Source organism: Leiobunum rupestre, chromosome 6 (assembly GCF_980474605.1).
Source record: "Leiobunum rupestre chromosome 6, qqLeiRupe1.1.hap1, whole genome shotgun sequence".
In the NCBI taxonomy this organism is placed as follows: domain Eukaryota; kingdom Metazoa; phylum Arthropoda; class Arachnida; order Opiliones; family Sclerosomatidae; genus Leiobunum; species Leiobunum rupestre.
This window is the reverse complement of record NC_143389.1, coordinates 47118727-47142872: the sequence shown is the minus strand read 5'-3', so window position 1 is coordinate 47142872 and position 24146 is coordinate 47118727. Positions and strand designations below refer to the sequence as shown.

General features: G+C 39.3%; 1 protein-coding gene across 1 annotated transcript in view; it reads right to left on the bottom strand.

The window, feature by feature from the left end:
* The window catches only part of LOC149941222 (low-density lipoprotein receptor-related protein 8-like), a gene marked incomplete at its 5' end in the record, with an annotated part of 39884 nt that overhangs the window by 3055 nt on the left and 12683 nt on the right, over nucleotides 1-24146 (bottom strand). The window contains 12 exons of the mRNA XM_090179433.1: nucleotides 59-244; nucleotides 615-644; nucleotides 713-745; nucleotides 816-1107; nucleotides 1177-1654; nucleotides 1723-1894; nucleotides 1961-2203; nucleotides 2481-2726; nucleotides 3202-3450; nucleotides 3526-3765; nucleotides 3841-3963; nucleotides 6763-6873. Of these exons, the coding sequence (XP_090035559.1) occupies nucleotides 59-244; nucleotides 615-644; nucleotides 713-745; nucleotides 816-1107; nucleotides 1177-1654; nucleotides 1723-1894; nucleotides 1961-2203; nucleotides 2481-2726; nucleotides 3202-3450; nucleotides 3526-3765; nucleotides 3841-3963; nucleotides 6763-6873 (2403 nt within the window). The remainder of the gene's footprint in view (nucleotides 1-58; nucleotides 245-614; nucleotides 645-712; nucleotides 746-815; nucleotides 1108-1176; nucleotides 1655-1722; nucleotides 1895-1960; nucleotides 2204-2480; nucleotides 2727-3201; nucleotides 3451-3525; nucleotides 3766-3840; nucleotides 3964-6762; nucleotides 6874-24146) is intronic.

Below are 24146 nucleotides of genomic sequence, written 5' to 3'. Positions count from 1 at the left end.
AAAAAGCAAGAGCGCAAAAGGAAAATGTAATGACAAAGAGGGGCATAGTTAACGGTACCTAGAGAATTATTAGCCAAACCATCAAAGGCATCGGAGATGTTAGACAAAGAGGAAGACTTGGCATAAATTTGAGAATTGTCAAAGGTGAAATTATTTTGGATGTGGTCCAAGTCTCCCAATGAACTGGTAGAGGGCAAGCTAGTATTGTCAGCCCGAGCATTCGCTTCTGCCAAAGCGGTAACTGCTGTAAGAGAAGACAAGATACTGTGCAACACCAATCACCCCGGAATAAAAAAAAGGGGGGAAACAAACAAAAATCGCAGAACATTTGCGAGGATGCGTAAAAACTTTAAAGATAGCTTACTCTCGTAGTAAGCCAATTTTATATTCACCTCACTAGCCTAAGTAGATCACATGTTACTAAAAATATACCATTTTGGCAACTGGCAATTACATTAAAAATGGGATACTTTCAACTTGAACCTTATAGAGATAATGAAATTCTTTTCTATTCCTTCCTATCTCACATTCAAGTACGATAAGTTTTTGTTAATGTAAAGTAAGCAAAAAGAAAGCAGTGAAAAAATGTTAGGTGATGAAAATGAGTTTTTTACCTGGCTCAGTTGAATTGGAAACTGACATAGCTGTAGTGTCATTGAGAACTGTTAGTACGGATTAAGGGAAACAGGAAAGGAAAAAAAGAGAAGCTCACCAATTAACACATGCCCAAAGATTACTAGATTAACTAACATGAAATCATCACAGATTAAGATTAAATGGAAAAGTAAAAGCAAATTTAAACAACTGTTTCTTACCTTTGTTTATACAAGTCCTAGGGTCCCCTTCAACCCAATCCATATCATCAGGACAGGCGCAGGTGAATCGTGGAGAGTTATCGGATATTTGTGGAGCGGGCAAGCACAAGTGGGAGCATCTGCTGTTGAGTTTTTCACACACATTTGCCGCAGCCGGTTGTTTTAGTTCGTGATATACGTGGATGTCCATAGGAGAGAATATGCCACTAGTGACGTTAGCCAAGTCTTTTCCAGTGTATTTGTTTACTCTGTGGATGGCTTCTGAGCCCCAGTCAGTCCAGTAAACAAATTCCTGTTGATTAAGGAAAACAATTCTCTTAATAATGGTCTACTTTAATGATAAGAGTTAATTAAATCTTACTTCAAAAACGTCCAAAGAGAAGGGATGTCTTATGACTTTTGGATCAGTAACAATAGCTCTCCGATCAGCTCCATTGTATTTACAGCTTTCCAAACGGTACATTTTGGCATCTACCCAATAAACTCTGTTGTCAATGTAGTCCAGAGCTAATCCATTGGGCCACACGATGTCGTCTCCAGAGATTATGACTGAGCGTGATATTCCATTCATGCCAGCTCTTTCAATCTTGGCTTTGTCACCCCAATCAGTCCAGAAAACCCAACCAGCTCTGGGATCCACAGCTATGGCTCGTGGCTCATCAAGGTCGTGATCAAACAAAGTTTTCCTCATCTTTCCATCTAAGTTTGACACATCGATGGAGTTCCGGCCAGTATCGGTCCAATAAATCAGCTCATGAATCCAATCCACAGCGATGCCATCTGGAGTTTGAGCGTGGGTTACGACGGTTTTTACTGGATCGCCAGTTTTTAATGGAGCACTGAAATAAAATAAGAGCAAATGAAATTCGCAAAAAAATTAAAAGATCTTTCTTTTTTAAACAAATACCTTTTAATGTTTTCTTCAGCCACATCAGACCAAAATACTTGACCCTTGCTGTACACATAATCTAATCCAATTGTACTCTTCAAGTCTTTAAGCACGGAAGTATACTTAGTGGATTCAACATTAATTTTGCGTATGTCATGACGATTAGCAAAGAGCAGATAAACTTGCCCATCTGAAGAAAAGATGTTTAAAGTGACACATTTCAAATAAAGAATAAAAATAGTGTGAAATTACTTACGAGTAACTTTGCAGTGTTTTCCATTTGAGAGAGAATATCCCTCAAAACAGGCGCATTTATAACCACCCTTGGTATTTGTGCAAATTTGGGAGCATGAACCAAAAATTGAGCATTCGTCTATATCCTCACATGATTTGTTGTCATAAAGGCGGAACCCGGGAGGGCAGGCACAATGATACGATGTTGGAGTATTAATGCAGATGTGCGAGCAGCCACCATTGCTATCTGAGCACTCATTTTTATCTAAAAATTAAAGTAACGCAATGTAATACAGCAGCTTCTGTACAATTGATGAATAAATAAATATTGAATGAAAATAATGGGTTTAAAACAATGTAATCTAAAATTAAATAATACAATAAAAAAATTATAAGTATAAAATGTTTTGATCTGCTTCACGAGCTTAAGCTTTTTAGTACTTTATTTGCAAGTGTGTTTTGCACATGGATTTAAAGTTCAAATTTTATTAATTACCACATGAATAAAAATAAATATAATTTGAAATTAAATTTTGGCTTACGGCAACTATCTATGGGCTCATCTTCTCCTTTGCCACAATCATTTTTGCCATCACACACTTGACTCAGTGGAATGCAATGCTTGTCACCACAGTCAAATTCATTCTCCGAGCAGTCTGGCTTGGGAGATGGGCACCCAATTTCATCAGAACCATCGGGACATTCGTTTTGACCATTGCATTGTAATAATCCAATGATACACTGTCGGTCATTGCATTGGAACTGATCTGGTCGACAGGTGTTGATACCTGTAGAAACACATACAACATAATCATTCATTAGTATAATGTATAACTTTTCCATAAAACAAATTGTTATGCAACCTTGTTTCATACGGAACATACAATTAATGGACTGTAAAAGTGTAAATATAAAATTCTTATTTCTTGCTCTATCGATGAGGTTACCACAGAAACAAAATCTAGTATTTGAAAGGCACCAGCTAAACTATAAATTGTCAAAGCCAGAAAAGCCCTCTGATTTGTGCATGTGCTCAAAATTCACTTTATCAACTTCCATATCTTATCTATAAAGTTTGTGACCTGTTTTTCATGAAGGACTTGGAAGTGACTAAATTTACGTCATATCCTATGAATAAGGTTTCATTAAAGAAAATACCTGTATGGCAAGCTTATGAGTAAATATGTTACAAATGGTAGAATACATTCTAACATTAGACAAGCAAAAACTGTGCTGAAAATGGTTTAAGGAATTATATCTTACAGCTGACTTCATCCGATCCATCTGGGCAGTCTGGGGTACCATCACATTGCCAATTCAAATGAATGCAATCAATTCTATTGGCACACATGAACTCATTGGATGGACATGGAGAAGTTTGGCCGCTTATAGGTGGGCAGCCTAATTCATCAGATTGGTCGGTACAATCTATATCTCCATCGCAATGCCACTTTTCTGGTATGCACTTTCCATTTTGACACATGAATTCGGAGCTCGAACACGTTACATTTGCTAGTTTAAGTTAATTATGTTAACATCTTCATGTGGTTTCCAAATAGTTTTAATTTGGATCAGTAAATAACTTACGACAATCCTTCTCATCACTTTTGTCTCCGCAATCATCTTCTTGATCACACACCCATCTTTTCATGATGCATTTGCCATTATGCAAGCAGCGGAATTCTTCGTGAGTACAAGTAATGGGATCACAGTTTTTTTCATCCAAGCCTTCGGCACAGTCCTCATGGCCGTCACACCTCCAAGATACAGGAATACAAACACCAGATGAACCGCATGAGAAATGATCAGTTGGGCATGTTCTATTTTCTATTAGGAATGAATCAATCCATCAATAAATGGTAGGAATACCAATTTTTAGAACAAATTTAATGGGATAATTACGACAAAATGTTTGATCTTCATCGGAATTATCTTCACAATCATTTTCATTGTCACACTGCCACCTTGAAGGAATACATTTATTGTTGGCACATAAAAATTCTGTTTCTGAACATGTCCTTGTCACTAAAAAAAAATATATATATATTAGAATATACTTAAACCATGAAAAATTAATCAGAAACACTACTATTTTAAAAATAAAAAAGCAGAAAAAACCTAAAGTAATAGAATCAAATATTTGTGACCTAATTTTCTTTCAAAGTACAAAAAATTACAGATATAAAAATTGGTTTGAATTACAAGTATTAATTAAAACGAGGATTTAAGTAGGCTTCAGGTTTAGTATCTTTGTCAGCACTAAATCTTTACCCCATCAACACCAATGAAACATGAGGTTATAACATACTCCTCAGTTGTTACAAACTAAAATAAGTTGAAGATATTTTTGAAATTACTAATGCATCTTCAAATGTGAGATTTATATATATAAATTCCTCAACATCTTAAAAACCGCCATTTGAAGTTTATGATTAATAAAATTATAATTATTGAGTCACTTGCAATCCTAAATTCATTCCATTTGGGAACTACTTCCTGATTTATAAAGCTCTTTAATAATAACACAGAACAAACAAATATTCATCCATCCATCCATACAACCACAGTCTATACACTCTTTTACGCGCGTCTTTCCCCCCATCAAGGACCCTCCCACGATTTGCTCCACAGGCAGCTGCCATAGACTTACTGCACGTAGCTCTACCATGGAAAGTTCTTTCCCCCAAAACCCGTTCTCTCGCGTGTAGCACGGTAATGGCGACACCCATGAAATACGCGCGTAAAAGAATCTATAGGATATTTTGAATTATAACATCTTTATAAGAAAATTTTGCTATAAAAGGCGAGTTCTGCATTATTATTTCCTTATCTAAGGTTAGCATTGAAAAAAACATTCGATTTATTTATGAATGAAAGTCTATTTTTGACCTAAAAGGTTATACATTCTATTTAGCCTCCCACATTACTGTGGGTGAGGCCAAGTGGGTAAATATTTTCCTCGAAATGAGCCAATTTGTTATCCCGCCCATAACAGGATTAAAATATGATCATTTTGGAACTTGGAAGCAGCTACCGCGCCAAAAGAAAATATACATCCGCCATATTTTTAGTAATGGAGAAAAAGTCGAAACGTGGCGCAGAGAGGGGGGGGGGAGAGATTGGATAAAATCGTACGATGTGGCGGGAAAACCGGCATCGTAAAAGAGAAGGGGGCAAAATCAAAGAGAGATAAGAGGGTAGCGCGCAAAAGGGGGTTAACGCTTGGCGCGCAGCCAAGAGACGAAACAAAAAAAGCCGCGCGATGTCTGCGGGGAAAGGCGCCTGAGGGAAAGCCAGCACGGCATTCCATAGTGACGTAAAATCATCCGTTCTTTGTCCGCCAATAGGAAGCCGCGGAGGTGTGTTTGCTGACGCATACCTCTGACATACAATAACCCCTACAATAGGGGGAATTTCGAGAGGCATCGAGGGCGCCAGACACAGACAGGGAAAAAAAATTGTACTACCGGAAAAATGCACAAGTCACTCTCGAAGCGAGAAGGCGCTTTATTATTTATAAACCCGTGCTCTTTATCGAAAAATCCTCCGAGACGAAAGAAACGGTTAAAATTAGACGACGCTGCTTACTCTTTAGAATTGGCCGAAACAATTTTTATCTCGAAAACCAAACTTAGTATTTAGAGGACAAACATCTGGTGGGCTCATCTATCTATCTATCTATCTATCGATCGATAAACACTATCGCGGCAATATATACCCGATCAAGTTATTTTATAATATTAATCGTAACCCTTGAAATAAAATACAAAATTTGGATGAAATCGAACATGCTTAAGCGAAAAAACATTAAAAACAGAAAACATCAATTTCCATCACAACCCTAACCGCTGGTTGACGCCCTTGCGTAACATAGAGCAAAATCGCATAGATAAAAGAAAACAAAATTTGGAAAGTTACGGTAATGGTTAGTACGGGAAATATTCAAGGGGCACCCGTCTAATTAATATTTATCAAGAGCGTAATGTATTTAAATCAAAGATAATTGGAGTATTTCTTAAATATTTGGCGTGCGCAAAGGACAGGTAAAGTTTTGGCTAGCTATCAATTATCTAAACCTTGATGCGAATTAAAAAGGTTCTCTGAAAACTTTTGAGGACACGTAGACTTTAAATAAAAACCGCGTGCAATGGTCTTGACACATTTCGTCATCTGACAAGTTTTTTTTTTTTTCAGTGTAAAATTCCGCTTTCCTCCCCCAATCCCAACGTTTTTCTAATGAACCAGTAAGATCCGCGAAGAAATATATAAATCAAACAGCCTATGGGCTTTTGTACGATTTTATTTAATACACGTATAGTGTGGCTGGAAAAAGGAGAAATTTATATTCCCGGGGGTGGGGGATAAGTTTAACACGAAAAAAAAGAGCCTTTTCGATATACAGGCTTGACGAGTTTTTCGTTCATTCGTGGCGCCAGTTTTACCTTGAGTCTAATAAAAGGGAAATAAGGACACGATCCAAGACACCCCATTATTAAAATGATACATTTTTGGTTAAGTACCTTTTCGGTTTACATATTATTTCGTCATACGTCCGTTTTATGGGTAACAACATTCTAGCGACAATACAGATAAACAGATACACGTGGTTAATCCCTTTATTCTAATAACGTCTTCCCCTGCCCTTAGTCCTAGCTCTAAGTCCCCAATGTTCAAGCTTTCCCCGATTTAATTTGATTGACGGATTTAAATTGGAAAATAACGTTTTGAAGACGTGTCGCCCAATCTGTAGGGCTTTCACGCTATGGTTCTCATCTACCTAATAGAGCTTAATTCAAAGCCTAAAATAATAAAATTTCATCTTACCACATCCTTCTTCATCCGATCCGTCTTTACAGTCGTCATCTTCGTCACAACGCCAAGATAATGGAATACAATGATGATTTTTACATTTAAACTGAACACTCGAACATTCGGCTAGAAAATAAATTGAAGTTTCAATATTAACTAAGTCTCGAACTGATAACGTGTACCATATGTCGGAAAATTAGGGGTTCCAGGTCGAAATTATTGCGATTAAATTTCACACTTTTTAATAGAATATGAAACCACGCCCCTGATCAGATTGAGTATTTTGGTAGAAAGGCACATGGATGACGAGTTATAAAAAATTAATATAAATATTAAAATTATGTACGGGATGTATACACAATGATGGAAAGTTTTTAAATTGAACTACAATACAGAAATCCCAATCAAAAGTCGTCTTGTCTTATCCTTTTATACCATATTGAAAATGCATATCGATTATTTTCCCAAAGACGCAAAAGAGGGATGGGCACCGCCGGCGAAGCCAGGGCCCGGGAATACCATAGAGAGAGCAAACCACGCCGCTAAGCCTAACGCAAAATTGCGATTTTTACGCGAAAAAGTAAAACTTGTATTCACCTGATGTCCGATGAAGTCTAGTTGATATAACGATAATAAATAATAATAAGGAGGCTAAGCTTAGCCTCTGCCAACAGGGTAACCTCATCTTGCAAAATGTTCCGTAGAAGTTTACCGTCCTCCGAAAGCTACTCCCGGAGTCTACCGAACGAGTCGCGGACCGCGCACAGTCGGATATTTAATAAAAAAAAAACGTTGATTTAGAAAACGGAAGAAACGGAATAAGGGAACGAAGGCGCGGTTCTTTCGATTATTCGCGGTGAATTGAATTTAAAAATATATACTTCTCAAAGATAAATGAACGCGAAAATATGTAAATATAGAATTTATTCGCACGAAGAGAGTTATCTAGAACTCAGGTTGACTCGCTATTTTTCCACGTTGCTCACTCGGCGTCAAATCTACACTCTATGAGGGCGTCTTCTACCTTTCGCCATACTTCAATAGAGTAGAGATCGCGGTTCTGACGTCACTACCATGTCAGACGATGATTGGTTCTTTCGACTTGGCTTATTTCACGCGGTAGGCCCAAAACTATATCGTACGATTTTGGGAGTACACTCAGTCCGTCCCATTATTTAGTCTAATGGCGCCTTTTTAGGATTGAGCAAAAAGCCGAATGTTTTTCCCTCGTCCGATTATTATCAGGGTAAAAACGATGACGCGAATGCAATTAAAACTAACGTCATTATTCGCCAATAGTTACGTTGGTGATTTTGGGCAATCGGAAAAATATTTAAAACCATCTATAAACGAGTCAGTGGAGAAGACGATTGTTTATCCCGGAATCATCTTTCACACCCTCTCGCGATCCCAAGGAGGACCATTTCCGAAACCTTTCAACTTTCCTATACCGGCGTAAAACTGTAAAAGATAATTTTCTTCAAGTTCAAAGGCGTATCTTTTCTCTTTATCTCTCTTTTCTTATTGTATGAATGAGCTCTGTTTACATTCGCGAAGGCGTATTACAATAAGTGTCGGAAATGTATCGTTATCTTCGGAAGATAAACGTAACGCATTTTTGCGATATATACGAAAAAGTTCGATTATTCTTTAATTAAAAGTATAGGCCAAAGCTACCAGAAGAAAAGAGTTTCGGGACAAAGTGTCAAAAAAGGGGTGGCGGAGAGTCCCGTATCAAGGCTAAGCCCTGTTTAGGCTTATCTAGTGGGTAAGGAACGTCTTTATCGGCGTATTCTCAGTAAATAGAAGATTTCGCTTTTACTACGGTCGGGATGCAATCATAATAAAGAAGGTAAATAAAATATTACGTGTGACACGTATTTTGAGAAAAAAATAAGGGTATCAGGAACTACTTTTTCTGGCAGACTGTCTTTCCCCGTGGTTAGTCCGAAAGCGCTTATTTCGCTCCTAGAGACGTCAGCCAGCGGGCCATTCCATTCATTGCGCGCTTTTCAAAATCGCGTCGTAAAAATATACGAAAAATATCGTACGATGTCGATGGCGCATGCGCGGAATGTCAGGCCACCGCCGCTATGGGCGAAGACCTCCAAAGCGCGCTACGTTTCGCGCATGTATAGTAAAAACGGCCGCCGCTCTAGCGTGACAGTCGAAACTATACGAAATCTTGCATCATCGTCTTCCAGTTTCCTACCATCATTTGGCCATTTCACAAACGCCTAAAAATGACGAAAATGGCATTGAAATCGTCCCCCCCCCCTCTCCCTTTTCTATACTTTCAAAATTCTAAATACCGTTACGTTCATTACAAACGTTCGTTGAAATTTGGACGAGATTTATTTTATTAGATCGGGGAAAATCCTTAAGTCCCAATAAACGTTTAGCTTTAAATTATTAAGCAAACTCGGGTAATTTCATTGGCGAGACCCTATAACCTTTATTGAAAATTAAAACTGGCGCTCTTATTTGAGAAAATGAAACGTGTTCGTAAATATATTTCGTAAAGCCACGTAAATATCTTAACCCCGGGTTAAAAACTCAACCGTCACGTGACTTCAGCGATCTCGCGCGTTCCCTAAAGAGTGGGTCATTCAACCAAGAATAAAAATAAGCATTTCGGCGCAACAAAAACCTTTTTTCGGGTACCGGTATGGCTTAAAAATGGCGAAATATTTGCTAATTAAAGAGAGAAAACCTCGGGTGAAACAAGCAGCTGGGTGGACGGGGGGAGGAACGGAATCGTTTTAGAAGGGCCTCTCCTTTTCTTCGATTCCCGAGATGATAATACGGAGGACAAATTCTTAAGGCCCCCTTAATGCGGAAAAAGGATCGTCACTTTTTCAATGGGAGAGTTCAATCGCGCAACGGACTACGCAATTGATCTTTTCCTCGCCTAAATTATGTCGAACCATTTTGACACTTGGGTGAATAAACGCTATTTCAGTCGCCAAAACAAATCTGATCGCCGCGGACTAGGTTTAGTTTGTAGGCTAAAACGCTTGCCCAAGCGACACCTGCGGCCTGCCTAAATACGCGTCTAAAATAGTTAGGTTTTTAAACGCCGCCGTTGCGGATATTAAATGAAAAATAAACCGTAGCCTACATATTCGTGTTGTTTTAATAAGTTGGCGAATTGCCACTTTTACATCAACGAAAACATCGCGGGTCATATTGCGAGTATGATCCGACAGTGAGTACCGAATATAACGAATGAGTAAAGTTTGCGACTACGACTACACAACGTTTCGCTTTAGAACCCGAGCTAAAATAAAGCCTGTTGGGAAATAAAATTGTACTCAGGCAAACAAACAAAAGATTGAGAGTATAAACAAGACGATATCAAGGTCGAGTGGTTTTTCTTATTTCTAAATTCTGGACGCGAATGTCGTTATAATTAATACGATTATCGTTATAATTGACGAATAAAAGAGCGCAAATTGGGTTTCTATAACAAAGATTGAGCTGGTGTTTCTAATAGAAATTCCCCGAATACCTCTTCGCCGTGTACGCGTTTTTACAGTCCTAAGTTTCGAGATCACTTACGAAGTTATTTAGCTAGGACCTAGGCCTCGTATTCTTTACGGGATTAATGTAGGTTGAGTAATTTTTACGGAACAAATTTGTTACGGAGGACAACGGAAGCGCCGTTGGTATTCGTATCGTAATTTGAGTCAGTCATACGGTTCCGTCGCGTTACAGAGGCGCTTCTATGGCACAATGGCGGTTCTTTATGAAAAAATACGTCACGCGCGTTACGAATAAACATCACGCGGCAGAAGTAGCGATTTACGCGCCCCGTTTACCCCTTTATTATTTATCTTTCGTAATTGAGGCGCAAATTAAGGCTAAAGGAGCGCGACACTAACCCTAATAGCGGACGGAGAGGTCCGCGATAATAAAAAAATTTCACCTATTTTGGGATATTTTCATTTCACATTACTATACGAGTCAAATATGACGCTAAAAGTACTTAAAAATTAGTCTTTCCGTGAAAATTGTCATTATTCACGTGGAAAATGTTAAAACTGAAATAACGTCGAACCGCAATAAAGTGGAAAATGTTAAAACTGGATTAATGTGGAAAATTTTAAAACTGGATTAATGTTGAAAATGTTAAAACTGAAAAAACGTGGAAAATGTTAAAACTGGAATAACTTGGAACAGGATTGACGTGGAAAATTTTAAAACTGGAATAACACGGAATCGGAATAAAAAGATAATGGCAGCATTAATTTAATTCAATTTAATTGCTCAACTCCAAATTTCAAAGATAGACGTTTTGGGTGTGCGTCTTGGTTTTAGTTTCTATTACCAAAGGAACATCCGGTGACGGGTGAAGTCCTGACAACAGGCGCAAAGGGGGGGGGGGGGGGGGTACTGAACGAGGGCTAACGAGGCATTGAGACGGGTTTCGTCTCCGGGAGCCCGACAGTCCGAGCAATGTATTCATGGGTACGTTAACGCTGAGTACTTGTCGTTGGTTATGCCAGCAGCTATAGCCTTATTTATCAAGGCCCGTGCCTGCTCAAACGGAAGGGGGGTAATTTACTTGTATAGGTTTGTGCTTTTTTCCCCAGAGGTGGCGATCGTTTTCAGATATTTTGAAACCCGCGAATTTTTAATTTGATTAATTATAGGTTAGTAAATTAAAGAAATGTTTATTTGTCAGGCTTTTAAAACAAAGTTAAAGTTTTAAAAAAATCTTTAAACCTTCCGCACTTTTCGAGAAAGTGGTTTAGCATGGAATTTCTTAAATTTTTCCTTTCTATCTGTAGCATCTTTTGCATGGTTTTTGAAAACGGGTCTTAAATATTTTTTCCTATAAAATTATGTTAAAAAAGCATTGCTATCACATCCGCATGATAGTGGTTTACGAAAATTAGGTAAAATTACCGTTACATAATCAATAAAAATAGGGCTCTTAAAAATTAAAAAGGTAAGTTTATTATTTTGGCATACTTTTAGGCACATACATTTTAATCTACTTTCCACGTAATTCCGGTTCCAGAAGTAATACATAAGTGTGCAGGTTAGCATGTACCAAAAGCAAGGGTTTTTAGTTTCGACAAAAGCCACATTTTCTTTAGATGAGCATGCTGTGTCGGACTGCCTGTTGGGTCACGGAGACAGCTTGGCGCGATAAAAGAGGGTGATCTGCTCGGAACGACAGAAGTTCCTTTCAAAGAGATATCGCATCGCTCTCTGTAGCCCCTTTTTGGCGGTGTGAAATTCCACTTTCCTTTAGCGTTGCCAATCGTGTTATTATTATCGTACAGTTCGATAAACCTTTCGATTTTCTCCAAACTAAAATTGCAATCGCGTACAATATAGTACGCTTACTGCGATAATTTAAATATATTTCCGATATTTGGGCGATAATTAAATAAGTTTTAGAACGTACCTTTTGGTTAACTTAAGAATGTAAATACCGGGTTATAATATGCAATATTTAAATTTAAAATTTGCGCTATAATGAATGTGAGTCATGGCCAACTATGGCCAAGTGCAACCACACTGTAGCGAGTAATCAAAGTTGCCCGTACTTATGTACTGTAATATAATTTCATTTTTTTGTCCTGGTAACGCTGAGCTACTTTCGTTATTCAGAACGCTCATCGTCACCAAATAGTGTCATTTCGGAATAGTTTTGCTTTTGAAGCGCTTGTTACAATTTAGAATAAGTATTAAGTTTGCATTGCCAGTCTGTTAATATCCGAAAGTAATAAATAAGTGTGACTTATCGAATCCGTGTATGGTCAGAAGTAATAAATAAGTGTGGCACTTACTTATGGAAGCCGTGTATGGCCAGAAGTAATAAATAAGTGTGGCACTTACTTATCGAAGCCGTGTATGGCCAGAAGTCATAAATAAGTGTGGCACTTACTTATCGAATCCGTGTATGGCCAGATGTCATAAATAAGTGTGGCACTAAACTTATCGAATCCGTGTATGGCCAGAAGTAATAAGTGTGGCACTTACTTATCGAAGCCGTGTATGGTCAGAAGTAATAAGTGTGGCACTTACTTATCGAAGCCCTGTATGGCCAGAAGTAATAAATAAGTGCGGCACTTGCTTATCGAAGCCCTGTATGGCCAGAAGTAATAAATAAGTGCGGCACTTGCTTATCGAAGCCGTGTTTGGCCAGAAGTAATATTTCACTCAAATTTAAGGTTTATTACTAATTCCAGATTTTACGCTACCTGCCTAAATGGAATACGGCCATGAAATAATATTATCGCCTTCTCGGCGAACTTGTTATTTAGACAACTGCGAAATAATGTCTACTAGTGGAAATAAAATGTACCGCTACCATCAACCGAGTAATCAAATTTAACGCCGAAAACCGTAAATGCATACAACTAGCTAGCGTGACATTCTAGTGAAAACGAGGCGTTCGCGTTCCGAAGCTTAAACTCGTATTTTAATGAATGAGAAAATCGCCCGCGAAATTTCCGGTTTCGTCGAATACACGCGAAAACAGACGCTCAAGATAAGAAAACACGCCGAAATGATTAGAGCCAACTCGACTGCGGCAATCCGCTACGGTACAAAAAGGCAACGTCTAACCAGCCCATTCAAACTGAATTTCTGACGCAACGGTGATTAGTGAAAAGGAAAACCATCTTCTCGAGATCGCCCGTCGGAGCTCTTCCGCGATATACGTTTATTGATAAAACGACGTATTTATTTTCTGGTTTACGCTCCTATTGTCTAGTTCAGACGCGCGCCGATTCCGACTATCTAATCTTCGAATGAAAAGTGTAATCTCGGAATATATTATTAAATAATTATCACGAATCTTTGGCGTAATAATTTCCACGTCACATTTTACACCGCGAAACTAACGATAATTTTTGGGGCACTATCAGGAAGAGAAACTACGTACGGATTGTCGAAAAAATGACAAAAAAAAACAATGGAGAAAATAGGAATGCGCGTTCTAGGGCGCAGACTAAATCGGAAGCCAAGCGAATCGTACCTTAACCACCAAGGGGGAGAGGTCCTTTTTTAAATACGCGAGAATGGAACCCATCTTCGCCCTAGCTAAAGAACAGAAGCGAAATCAAAGACCCCGACCTAGATATCCAAGACGGTACGAAACTTTCCAAAACTCACGTCCGTTAAGTAGCTTCGAAATGGTGACGAAAAATATGTTCCTAATATAACGCGCTTCTCCCGAAATATAACGCTTCGGTCGAATTTCCTTCGAAATATATTTTCTAATAAAAACGCAATTACAATGGTGAGAAAGAGAAGTTACTGATCCCGCGTATCAAGGTAACTATTATTATCAAACACTTTGAAGTCGCCAGACAGAGTGCCCCATATAACATTCACGTTCCCTTTTGTAGACGACAAAAAATGACTATGTGTCGTCGTAAATCGTAATAAAAGAAACCACAAGGAAAATTTTAATTGAAAGTATAATGAATTCCGACTCTCGTTTCGCGAGTCGTAAAATTTGACGCGTCGCGAAGTTGCGATATTATCGAGCGAATAATACAAAGAGCCTGAGGTCAGGTGTTTACGTTAGAAAAAATTGGAAAGTGAATAACGCGGAGCCCGGTGGAAGGTCGAACGGATACGTTGAGAAGATTTGACCTACTAATTATAAATAGAACCAGCCATGAGTAATTTTCACGTTTTTTTTCCGCACGAAACCGACGTCAAACCATGGAACCATTAGAACTAATCATAATCAACTGTCGTTTTACGTTTCTTTCAAGCTACGGGCTATGTCATTATTTTTAGGAATTTTAACTACGAGTTTAAAATCGGATGGCTTAAAAAACTGTAACGATCACGCGATACTCGTTATCCCTTTAGAATGCTTTTAAAATGCTCCTCAGAAATGCGGGAAATTAAAAGTAAATGTTCAAGGTAAGCGTGGACATCTTGGCGTTTAGAAGCAACTTAACAACGCCGAGTTGTTGCCCTTAAGGGTTTTTAGGTATTAACAAATAAACCGCCGCCATTTCAACATAAATTGACGTGAATTTAAAACGTTTCGTTAAGTTTTACATCACAAAATCCTAGAGAAAATTTCGCTTACAACGGTAATTCAATTTTAATCTTTTTAAAATTATTATCTTTCCTTTCGTTACTTTTGTACTATTTGACTAAAAGATTTTAATTTTCAAGCACCATTCCTGGTTAAAACTTAATACGAGTTTAAATATTAAATATATATGTCTAAATTTCGGATTTGGGTACATTTGTTCGAATTTCATTCGTCCGAACGGCGGTACAAATGTCCGAATGATCATTTGTCCGAATGCCGGAAAACAGGATCGTATGTCCGAAAACGTATTTCATTTGCCCGAAAAATTTATCACAACTTTTGTTTGGGGATTTAGTCGTTCAATTTATGTTAACTTTACTGGCGAATTTAAATTGTTCGAATAATCGTTTGTCCGTTTTTTCGAACATTATGAATTGTTTTTTTTTTAAATATTGTTAATATAAGAAAATAGTAACATTAACGTGAGCCTAACCTAACCTAACCTAACCTAAAATATCCACAACATTCAACGCAATTCCCACTTACTATATCGGCCAAAGGAAAAATGAACATAATAGGATAAATACTTATTTAGCGACAGAATTCGGACAAGTGATGCTACCGATTCAGACGAATGAAACAAACAAGTTGTCCAATTCGAACAATTGAAACATTTTTTATTTCGTGGGTTAGGACGAATGAAATTCGAACATTTGTTCCACCGTTCGGACGATTGAAATTCGAACAAATGTACCTACCCCAAATTTCGAAAGCAATCGAGGTGACCTCACGTACACGTACGCGCTTGAGATAAATGTTCTAACTTCCCGGGAGATAATGGAAGCCTTACGTTTACCTTCGTCTCATTTTCTTTCCCGGGACAGCGCTCGCGGCGTCGCAAAAAAAAAACGGGAGTAAAATCGAGTCTAAAAAGATGATGTAACTTCTGGCTTCATTTGCGTTGCAAATTTTGCAGAAAGTTAATGAAAAAATTGCGATCAGGTTCGCGCTTTTCTTTTAGAAATGGTGCCAACCGCGATACGCATCAGGCTCAGATTCCGATTATTCGCGCTTGTAACAAACGAGATATCTTCCAATAATTGAGTTTCAATTCGAAAGACAGATCATAGCGTGAGGGACATTGATATTCAGAAAAGAAGTCGACGGGGCGCACGAACCTATAGATAGGCGGCCGATAAAATGTAAACCCAGCCAAACTAATCTTAAAAAGTCGATTTGGCATTTTAAACGCGAATTATATAATATCGCGCGCCAATATTTTTATTACCGCGCTCATCAAATTTAACCGCTTAAAAGCTTTCGAAAAACTGAAATTCCAAAGGGTAAATTAAAGTTTTCAAACCATCGTAAGACGAGTATAAATATGCCACATTATTAATGCAAATTGTTTAGTTAGACGTTAAAGTATTTAAAATATTGCGAAAACAATATAGAATACAAAAGTAAGGAAACAAAAAGTGGTAAACCTCTTTTTAAATTACTGGTCCCCAAATCGTGACAACTCTCTTTAAGAAAAGAGCTTTTCTTTACGAGCGTCCACGAAGACTGTATAGACGTCAAAGCACCGCGTTTATGAGCAGCGTGTCAAAGGGCTCTTTTTCAACGGTTATCGACAGCCGAACACTAAATTACCCAACAAATAATATAAGATTTCCCTTTAATATCCTGCAAAACGAGCGACCAATTTTGGATCGGCTGATTTACGAGTTGAAAAGGGATTTCTTAAATATTTACAATTTAATCATTTACTTCTTTATTATCACTTTAAGAGCTATTCGCAAAAAAGGGGCTTTGCTTGGGACCTTACAAATTTACTCGAGGAGGATCTTTCGTCGCTAATGCGTGATGCAGCCTAGGAGCAACAAACACAAGGAGAACGCAGCTAGCCGACCAATGAAAAATGTACGCAAGAAAATAGACGACTTTTGACGGGTTGCGTTCTCCTTGTGTGGGCTGCTGTATTTGTTGCCACGTACTAGCCGAAACCACTTGATAGACGTATCAAATCCGTAGATTTTCAAGATGGCGGTCACGCGATTTAGATGTCAAATATCTCCAGTTCTGTTTGTCAGTAGAACGGCATTTCAATACACTATATTTTACACGAAATGAGTCAAATGACGCCATTCGTTAAGACACGTTCATTGTAAGTCGCCAAAACCCATTTACCTATGGGCATTTATAGCTATTATTCAAGCTCCGCTAGACCTTAAAGCCGTGGTATTGGTTCTCAATTGGTAATAGAGGATAATTTTTCATTGAAGCTATTATTGAAGTAAATCGAACCAATAGGTGGAAAGCTATTTCAATGAGAAAAATTGTACGAATTTTAATGAAAAACAATTTGATTAGCGCTTGATAATCTAGATAGTTTAAAGGGAATGTATACCGTCACATAACCCGATTCTGGTAGAAATGTCCGCTGTGGTAACCGAACTTAACAAATGAGGGGTCGTTCTTATGATAATAATAATCAGCTAGGCTAATACCCAAGGCACCACCTTAGGCCTAAGTCATCAAGCGACTTTTAAAGCCATTAATTCAATGGCCCGGTTACAACGCGTAGGAAGGTGGTGGCCAACAGCTCCATACACTAACTATTACCGTTAACCTCAACAAGTTTTTATGGAAGAGGAAACCAAAGATCTCGTGGAAATAAAATATTTAAGTCATTTCCAGTATAACGTTTACTTTTTACAGAAATCTTTACTCATTTATCGGGCTTTCCTATCCACATATGCTTTTTCTAATCAACTGTTCAAAATATCAAGCTTCCGAAACAATAACATTTGTTTCAAACGAACAATACTGGTTGTCCTTCTAATATGAATGATTGAATATTTATTTACACATTGATTTCACAAATTCAGACTCCCGGGGTGCCGGCGTCGTACCATCTAGATAATCTACAGTTTTGTATATTCATGGTTATATAAAATTAACAAATTCATAATTGTACTAGCTATAAAGGTATGCAGATTGTAATTTTAAGTTATGTTGCCCAAATTTACCTTTGACATTTTTACAATACGGACGTGGTACGTTTTTCTAGAGAGGTAGGTATAGAATAAGAACGACACTTTTATTTGTTAATTTGGGTTTTGTAATAGATTTCGAGCTATACGCGTAACAAAAACGGACGACAATTCTACAGGAATCAGCTGATGTGACAAAATGTTTTCGCATGCCCTTACGGTCCTTTTAAAATCTCAAAAGATTTTGAAAACATGAGTCGCGGCTATCGGCTGATTTATCAAGCACTTGACCCAATCGTTTCTCATCAAAATTCGTGTAATGTTTGACATTTAAATTAAATAAAGCTCCCCCTCCTGTTGATTAAATTTTCTTTAATGGTGGCCTCGATGGAAGACAATCCGCTGTATCAATTGAGAACAAAAAACACGATTTTAATGTCTAGTTAGTGCTTGAATAATGACCGGAAATGCCCATCGTAATACAGGTGGTGTTGACTCGCAATGGACATTTAATAAATCGCGTGGCGTCCACCATCCCAGTGTAAGCTAATAAATAACTTATAAATCAAGTGGACACGTCCATTCCACGGCATTACGCATTCGCCCTGAGAGTTTCGTCCGCTACTACCTTTGATACCGACCCTCTATTACCGTATTAAAGATTCGTTCGGGCGAGTACCAACTTAGAAGTTTTAGTTTCGCATTGAAATATATTCCGAGTTGAGCTATTGCCGTTGCTAATGTTTTCATAATAATTCGCAACAATTTCGATATACGTATTTGGAAGAAATGTACGTGACATCAATCGATAGACCCAACTTTTTTGACGAGCCCAAGCAAATAGATAAACATTTTCGCCGTGAAACTTGTAAGACTTCGCAGCCTTGTTTTCAATTTTTTTAAACCAAGCTTATAATGACGTAGAAAGGAAAAAACAAAACAGAAAATGTCATCCGCTTGAATAACACTAAATCACTTCGGAGTTCGTTGAAATGGAAGAGGAGGCATAATTTCCTTTCGGTAGACTGGCAGGCCAGAGATTCCTTTTCAAGTTTTATAATGGAATTTTAAATAACCGCGTTAACGAAAAGGGTGTGAGGCGCAAATCAGGTGAGAAGACGTAAAAGACGGGCTTATGAAACCGCAAAAACAAGAGCCTATTACCAAAATTAATTTTCAGACTGGTTTTCTGTTGAGTACACGCGCAATGACGTAGATCAATCGTACGTTCACGTCACTAAAAGGCGGAAATTTATAACGATAAATGTACATCATTATAGATAAATTTTAGAAAATTAATTATGGCCGCGGGCAATGTTTATTGTTTTTTAATTATACGAGGGTAGAATATTATAAATATTTTCACATTTAAAAAGAAACAGTCTAAAAGCCTTTCGTAGAAACGATATCTTCCGATGTTTTTCCCAATAATTGAAAATTTCTAGTTTTTCTACATAATGACGCGACGGAAACACTTCCACCAGCGAAAAACATCGAACGAGGGAAACCGCTATTAGATTTCGCGGAAAATTCTCTAAAACGCTGTTAGTTAAATCTAAAACTTAAGATATTTTTTTTGCCTTGGTTATTTCCCACTCGAGACCTTAACGCTAGTTACGCTACTGGGCTGGTTTTCTCTCGAGCAAAAACACTTTTGACTTCAAAAACAATTTATTTGGCAAAAGTGAAGGCCAATTTAATTTCATATAATATAAAATGATTTAGTTCACTCGCTTTTAAAACGCGTGTACGTACGTTGGAAGTATTGATACCGATATTAATATACGGAAGAATCTTATTCCAGAATACGGTTCACTACCGTAGGAAACGCTAGGCCTTTCGAATAACCTACTGCCAACCTTCGCCAATAATATCAAACGAGCCCAAAAACCCAAAAATCGAGGAAAAGGTAATTTTTCAAAAATGTCAAAAATAAGGTACATTTTGTGGCTACAAATTTTAAGTGGGGGAAATTCCAATATATTTTCAGGGGAACTGGTTAACCTTGGTTAAAAAATGCTATCGTACAATCTCTAGACAGTCGAGTCTTTGGAAAATTCTAGCTCTCTCTCTCTCTCTTTCACTTTCCAGGAGCGAATTGAATTAACATTTATCGAGAAATCAAACGTATTAAATATCAGACAGAAGGGCGGCGGCGGCGACATTTCCAAATACAGGAAATAAAAGAGACTGATATTATAAACGATGATGGCTCAAAGTACGCGGCTATTTATAGAACGAAAACGATCGCGATATTGCGGAAAATCATCTAACAAGGGCGATAGCGACGATGAAGTTGACCTCTGCCAAGGATACACTATCTCGACGACGGACGAAAAAGATAGACACTTTTCGCATCGATAAGATCGTGAAAATTAAAAAAAAATATTTGGAAAAATAAGTTCACTTGTAAGCAAAAATGTTTATGGTTTTAATCTAATCGTTTAACCAAGTTCATAAAATGGAAGATTAATTTCGGAATAAAAATATGATCAAATTTCCTTAGTGACCTTGTACAAATGGTAACACACCCCCTACAACCAGTCACCAATTAGCCTTTTCACGTGGTTTCTTGCTCCTGTACTAATACTCTAGTCGTTTTACTCTAAAACGTGTTATTCGCCTGTTTAAGGGATGAGATTTACTCTGGCTCATAAACTATTCACTGGTTCCGGAGTATTAGGGCTACTCTAGTCCTCATCAAAAGCAGCGGTAAAGGGAGTAAACTGATCAAATTTATCCGCTATGAGAGTAGTATCACCTCGTAGCTTTGGCCATGGCCGCCATTTTAGGCGCGTTTTTTTCTCTATAGGAAAAAGCATGTGTGACGTAGCATTGACACCGACTCTTAACTCGTCTTACCCTAACAACGAAATTCCTAGGACAGGCTACAAGAAACCACATAAGTTAACTTAGCTGCTGCATTTTCTTACGCTTTGTGCTCAAAAAAGCCTAGATTAGAGGTTGAAAATACAGCACCTAAGTGTCAGTCTAGCGCCGCTCAACACTCACCAGGTGGCACTATTTTAACTGAAAAGACTAAGAAAGCCGCGTATTTACGGCGTTATCTTAAACCCGTAAAATTTACAATCCCTGAAACCAGTGATGGGCACCGCTCCTCTCATTGTGAGCGCTTTTGTTATTTAAAAGAGCGCGAAACGAAATTGAGAGGAGCGCCAATTTCAGCGCTCAAAAAAGAGTGAAAAGAGAGGGGCGCTTATTTTACCGCTCAAAAAAGAGTGAAAAGAGAGGAGCTCAAATGTTACAGCAAATATTAAAAATCGAGTTTTCACGAATCGTGCTTATTTACCTGTAGATTTAAAAATTAAAATTAATTAAAATAAATGAAACTGCAGTATCTTGAACAAAACGGAGCTTTATTTTAAATGAACCAAATAAACAGCAACGTACGCAGTGATGGGCAGCGCTCCTCTCATTGTCAGCGAATTTGAGCGGCAAAATGTTTTTTTTTGAAAGAGAGAGAGAGAAACGAAAATGAGAGGAGCGCCGATTTCATAGCTCAAAAAAGAGCGAAAAGAGAGAAGCGCCGATTTTACAGCTCAAAGGTTCGTGAGCGTGAGCGGATATTAGGCTAGCGAGTGCGAGCGGTGAGTGAGCCGAGCGGCTTTTTGACAAAAATGCCCAACACTGCCAGAAACCAGAGTGATTCTTTAAAGGGCCACAATGACGATTGAATTTTACTACTTTCGAGCTCGAGGTCCGTATTTTGGGTGTTAAAATCCGAGAGTACGATTGACCAGTACGCAATCACCTGGTTTAAGCCATTAAAAGGCGGTATACGACGTGGGCCTAAGGTGGTGCCTTGGATATTAGCCTAGCTGATTATTAGTATTATTATTAGCTATTTAATTTTAACCACGATTTAACAACGAAATAAATATCGTTCTTCGGGGAATAGGCGACGAATTTCCGACTTCCGCAACACGGAAGTTGGCACTAGGAGCTTGGATTGCACTGAAAGAGAGAAACCATTGATACGCCCTTTATAGGATTATAAAGAGGCAAGCCCCCCCCCCCTCAAAATCCATCCATCTTAAGCGTAATCCCTTTCTTAGGCGATTTAGTGGAAATACAAGGTAACCGAGTATAGAATATAAGAAGGTTCTTCTACGGAATCTAAAGGTAGTTAGTGGCCATTAAAATTTACCGAAAAAACAATTATCGAAAGGGGGTCAAGTTTCGCTTTCCTTATTTTCTTTCCGCGTGGTGCAGTTTGTACGGCGGCTTTCGGAGGCAAACTGGAAGCTACTCGTAAAAAGCGGGCTTCCCTCCGAACCGTTTCAAAAACAAGCGAAGATTCCCGGGATGCTCGTCGGATTACAGGCAGCCGTTCCCCGCATCTTCCAAACGTCCTCCACTTCCCTTTCGCCCGCATTTCGGAAAGCGACGGTGGAATTTGGAACGGATACATTGCGGAGTCGCGAAGCGCGTCTGATGTAAGACTTCCTCGTCCGTAATGTTACTTTTGAAATCGCCGCGGCTTAAGAAATACGATTTGTGAGCTATACGTCGGTTTGGAAAAAGTCTTTCGCTCGTAAACTAAAAGCTTCCGTGTGCCGGGGAAAACCGCCGACAGGGGCCCCCAAAACCCACCTTCAAAGGTAACAATGGCGTCAGCTTCCCTAAGCCACATTCGATTCCTCACACTAACTCAAAATTAAAACTAACTCGCGAGCTGTACGATTTTCAATCAAGCCACAATCTCAATTACATACATATATTTGCTTATCGTTTTCTATAATTGAGTAGCCAACTACGCGTGTCAAGTTTAAAGGCAGTGGCGTAGCCAGGGGGAGGGGCACATGCCCCCCGAAACGTATGGTCGTACGTACAAATATTTTTATTTTTTTCCTTTTTATTAATGGTGGCCTCCCCCGAAAGGCCCTCAAGGGGTCGGAGTGTGCAATAACTGGTGGCTGTACCGGGGAGTCGGGGTCCGGCTCTTGTAACCCGTAAGGGCGGTGGCGCACTGGGAGATGTTAGCTCCGTCCAAAGGGTCCTATCTCCAACCTCCGACTTCGGTCAGGTGTGGGCTGGATACTGGGCTTCGGCCCAGGCTAATGGAGAGGGGCCGGGCAAACTGGCCGCCTCGGCGGATTGGGTTGCCTGCTGTGGGGCTGCGGGCCTCCGTATGAGGGCGCGGCGGACCCATCTCCCGGCCTTTTGGATCACACCGGGATCTCCGGTGCCAGCTGTGCCGGGTTATGCGGGCTGCTGCGTGCCTGCCGTTCCCCTTTAGGCGCTCTCTCCAAAGGGCTTGGGGTGGGGTGTCGGCCGGAGTTGCTAGAGCATCCGTTCTCTATCCCTCTGCTGTGTGCGAAGTGGCGGGCTGGTCGTCCCATTGTTGCACCGTCTGCTGGGTTGAGCGGCTTGCGTCGAGGGTGCGACCATCAGTAATGGGGTTCTGCTACCCACGCTGGTTTTGTCACCTGTCCGGGCTTGTGGACGCTGGCGTAGGGCATTCTGATGATAGGCCTCCGCTGGTGTGGTTTCTTGATTTTACCGGTACAGCGGGCTATAAATTCTGACAACATGCCTCCCCCGAAACGAAATCCTGGCTACGCCACTGTTTAAAGGCAGACGTTCGACAGCGGGTCTTCCAGTTTCACTTTTTTGCCACTAAGAACGCTGTTGATTGATTCATACCGCCTTAAGGCTGGTTTTCATTTGGGCAAAAACGCCACGAAGTCCAGCGTCGGCGCAAAAAATTGCCCGTTAAGCCTGCTTTCCACTAGCGCGAGTCCTAATGCGTTTTTCTTTACGCGCGTTCAAACGTTTGTACATCCCAAAGTTGAGTAACGCGCGCTAGTGGAAACCAAGCTTTAGGCATAACACTCGCCGTCGCGACGTTTTTGCCCTATAAACCAGTCTTTATGCAATCCTTCTGAAGCTCGCGCCTTTGAGCTTAGTGGAAGACGAAGAGGGATTTCAAATAAAACTACCGCTCCCCACCAATTTTTAAAACATTCATACTCCCTTTAAACGGCAACAAGCTCGGAGACAAATTTTTCGCAATTGTCGCTTCGTCTTTTTTGTCGCGTCGAGGAATTTAAATATGTTAACAAACGCGTCGATTACGATGGAAGAGGAAATCTAAGTTGATATTCATTCCGGATTATTCCGGATCTATCTACGTTTGAGGGGGAAAAATATTTACGTCATTTTTCTTCTCCGAAATTAGGGGGGGGGGGGGAGGCTTCTCGGGGCCATGTCTGCAGGGGCAGCTCTTAATTATGGTACTAACGAATATCATTTAGAAATGTAAATAGGCTGGTCTCAATGGTGTCGAAAACGCGCTAGCATGTGACGTCAGTCTTAAAACCTATTTTACTTTTTCCATCGAAGAATACGAGGGTACAAGC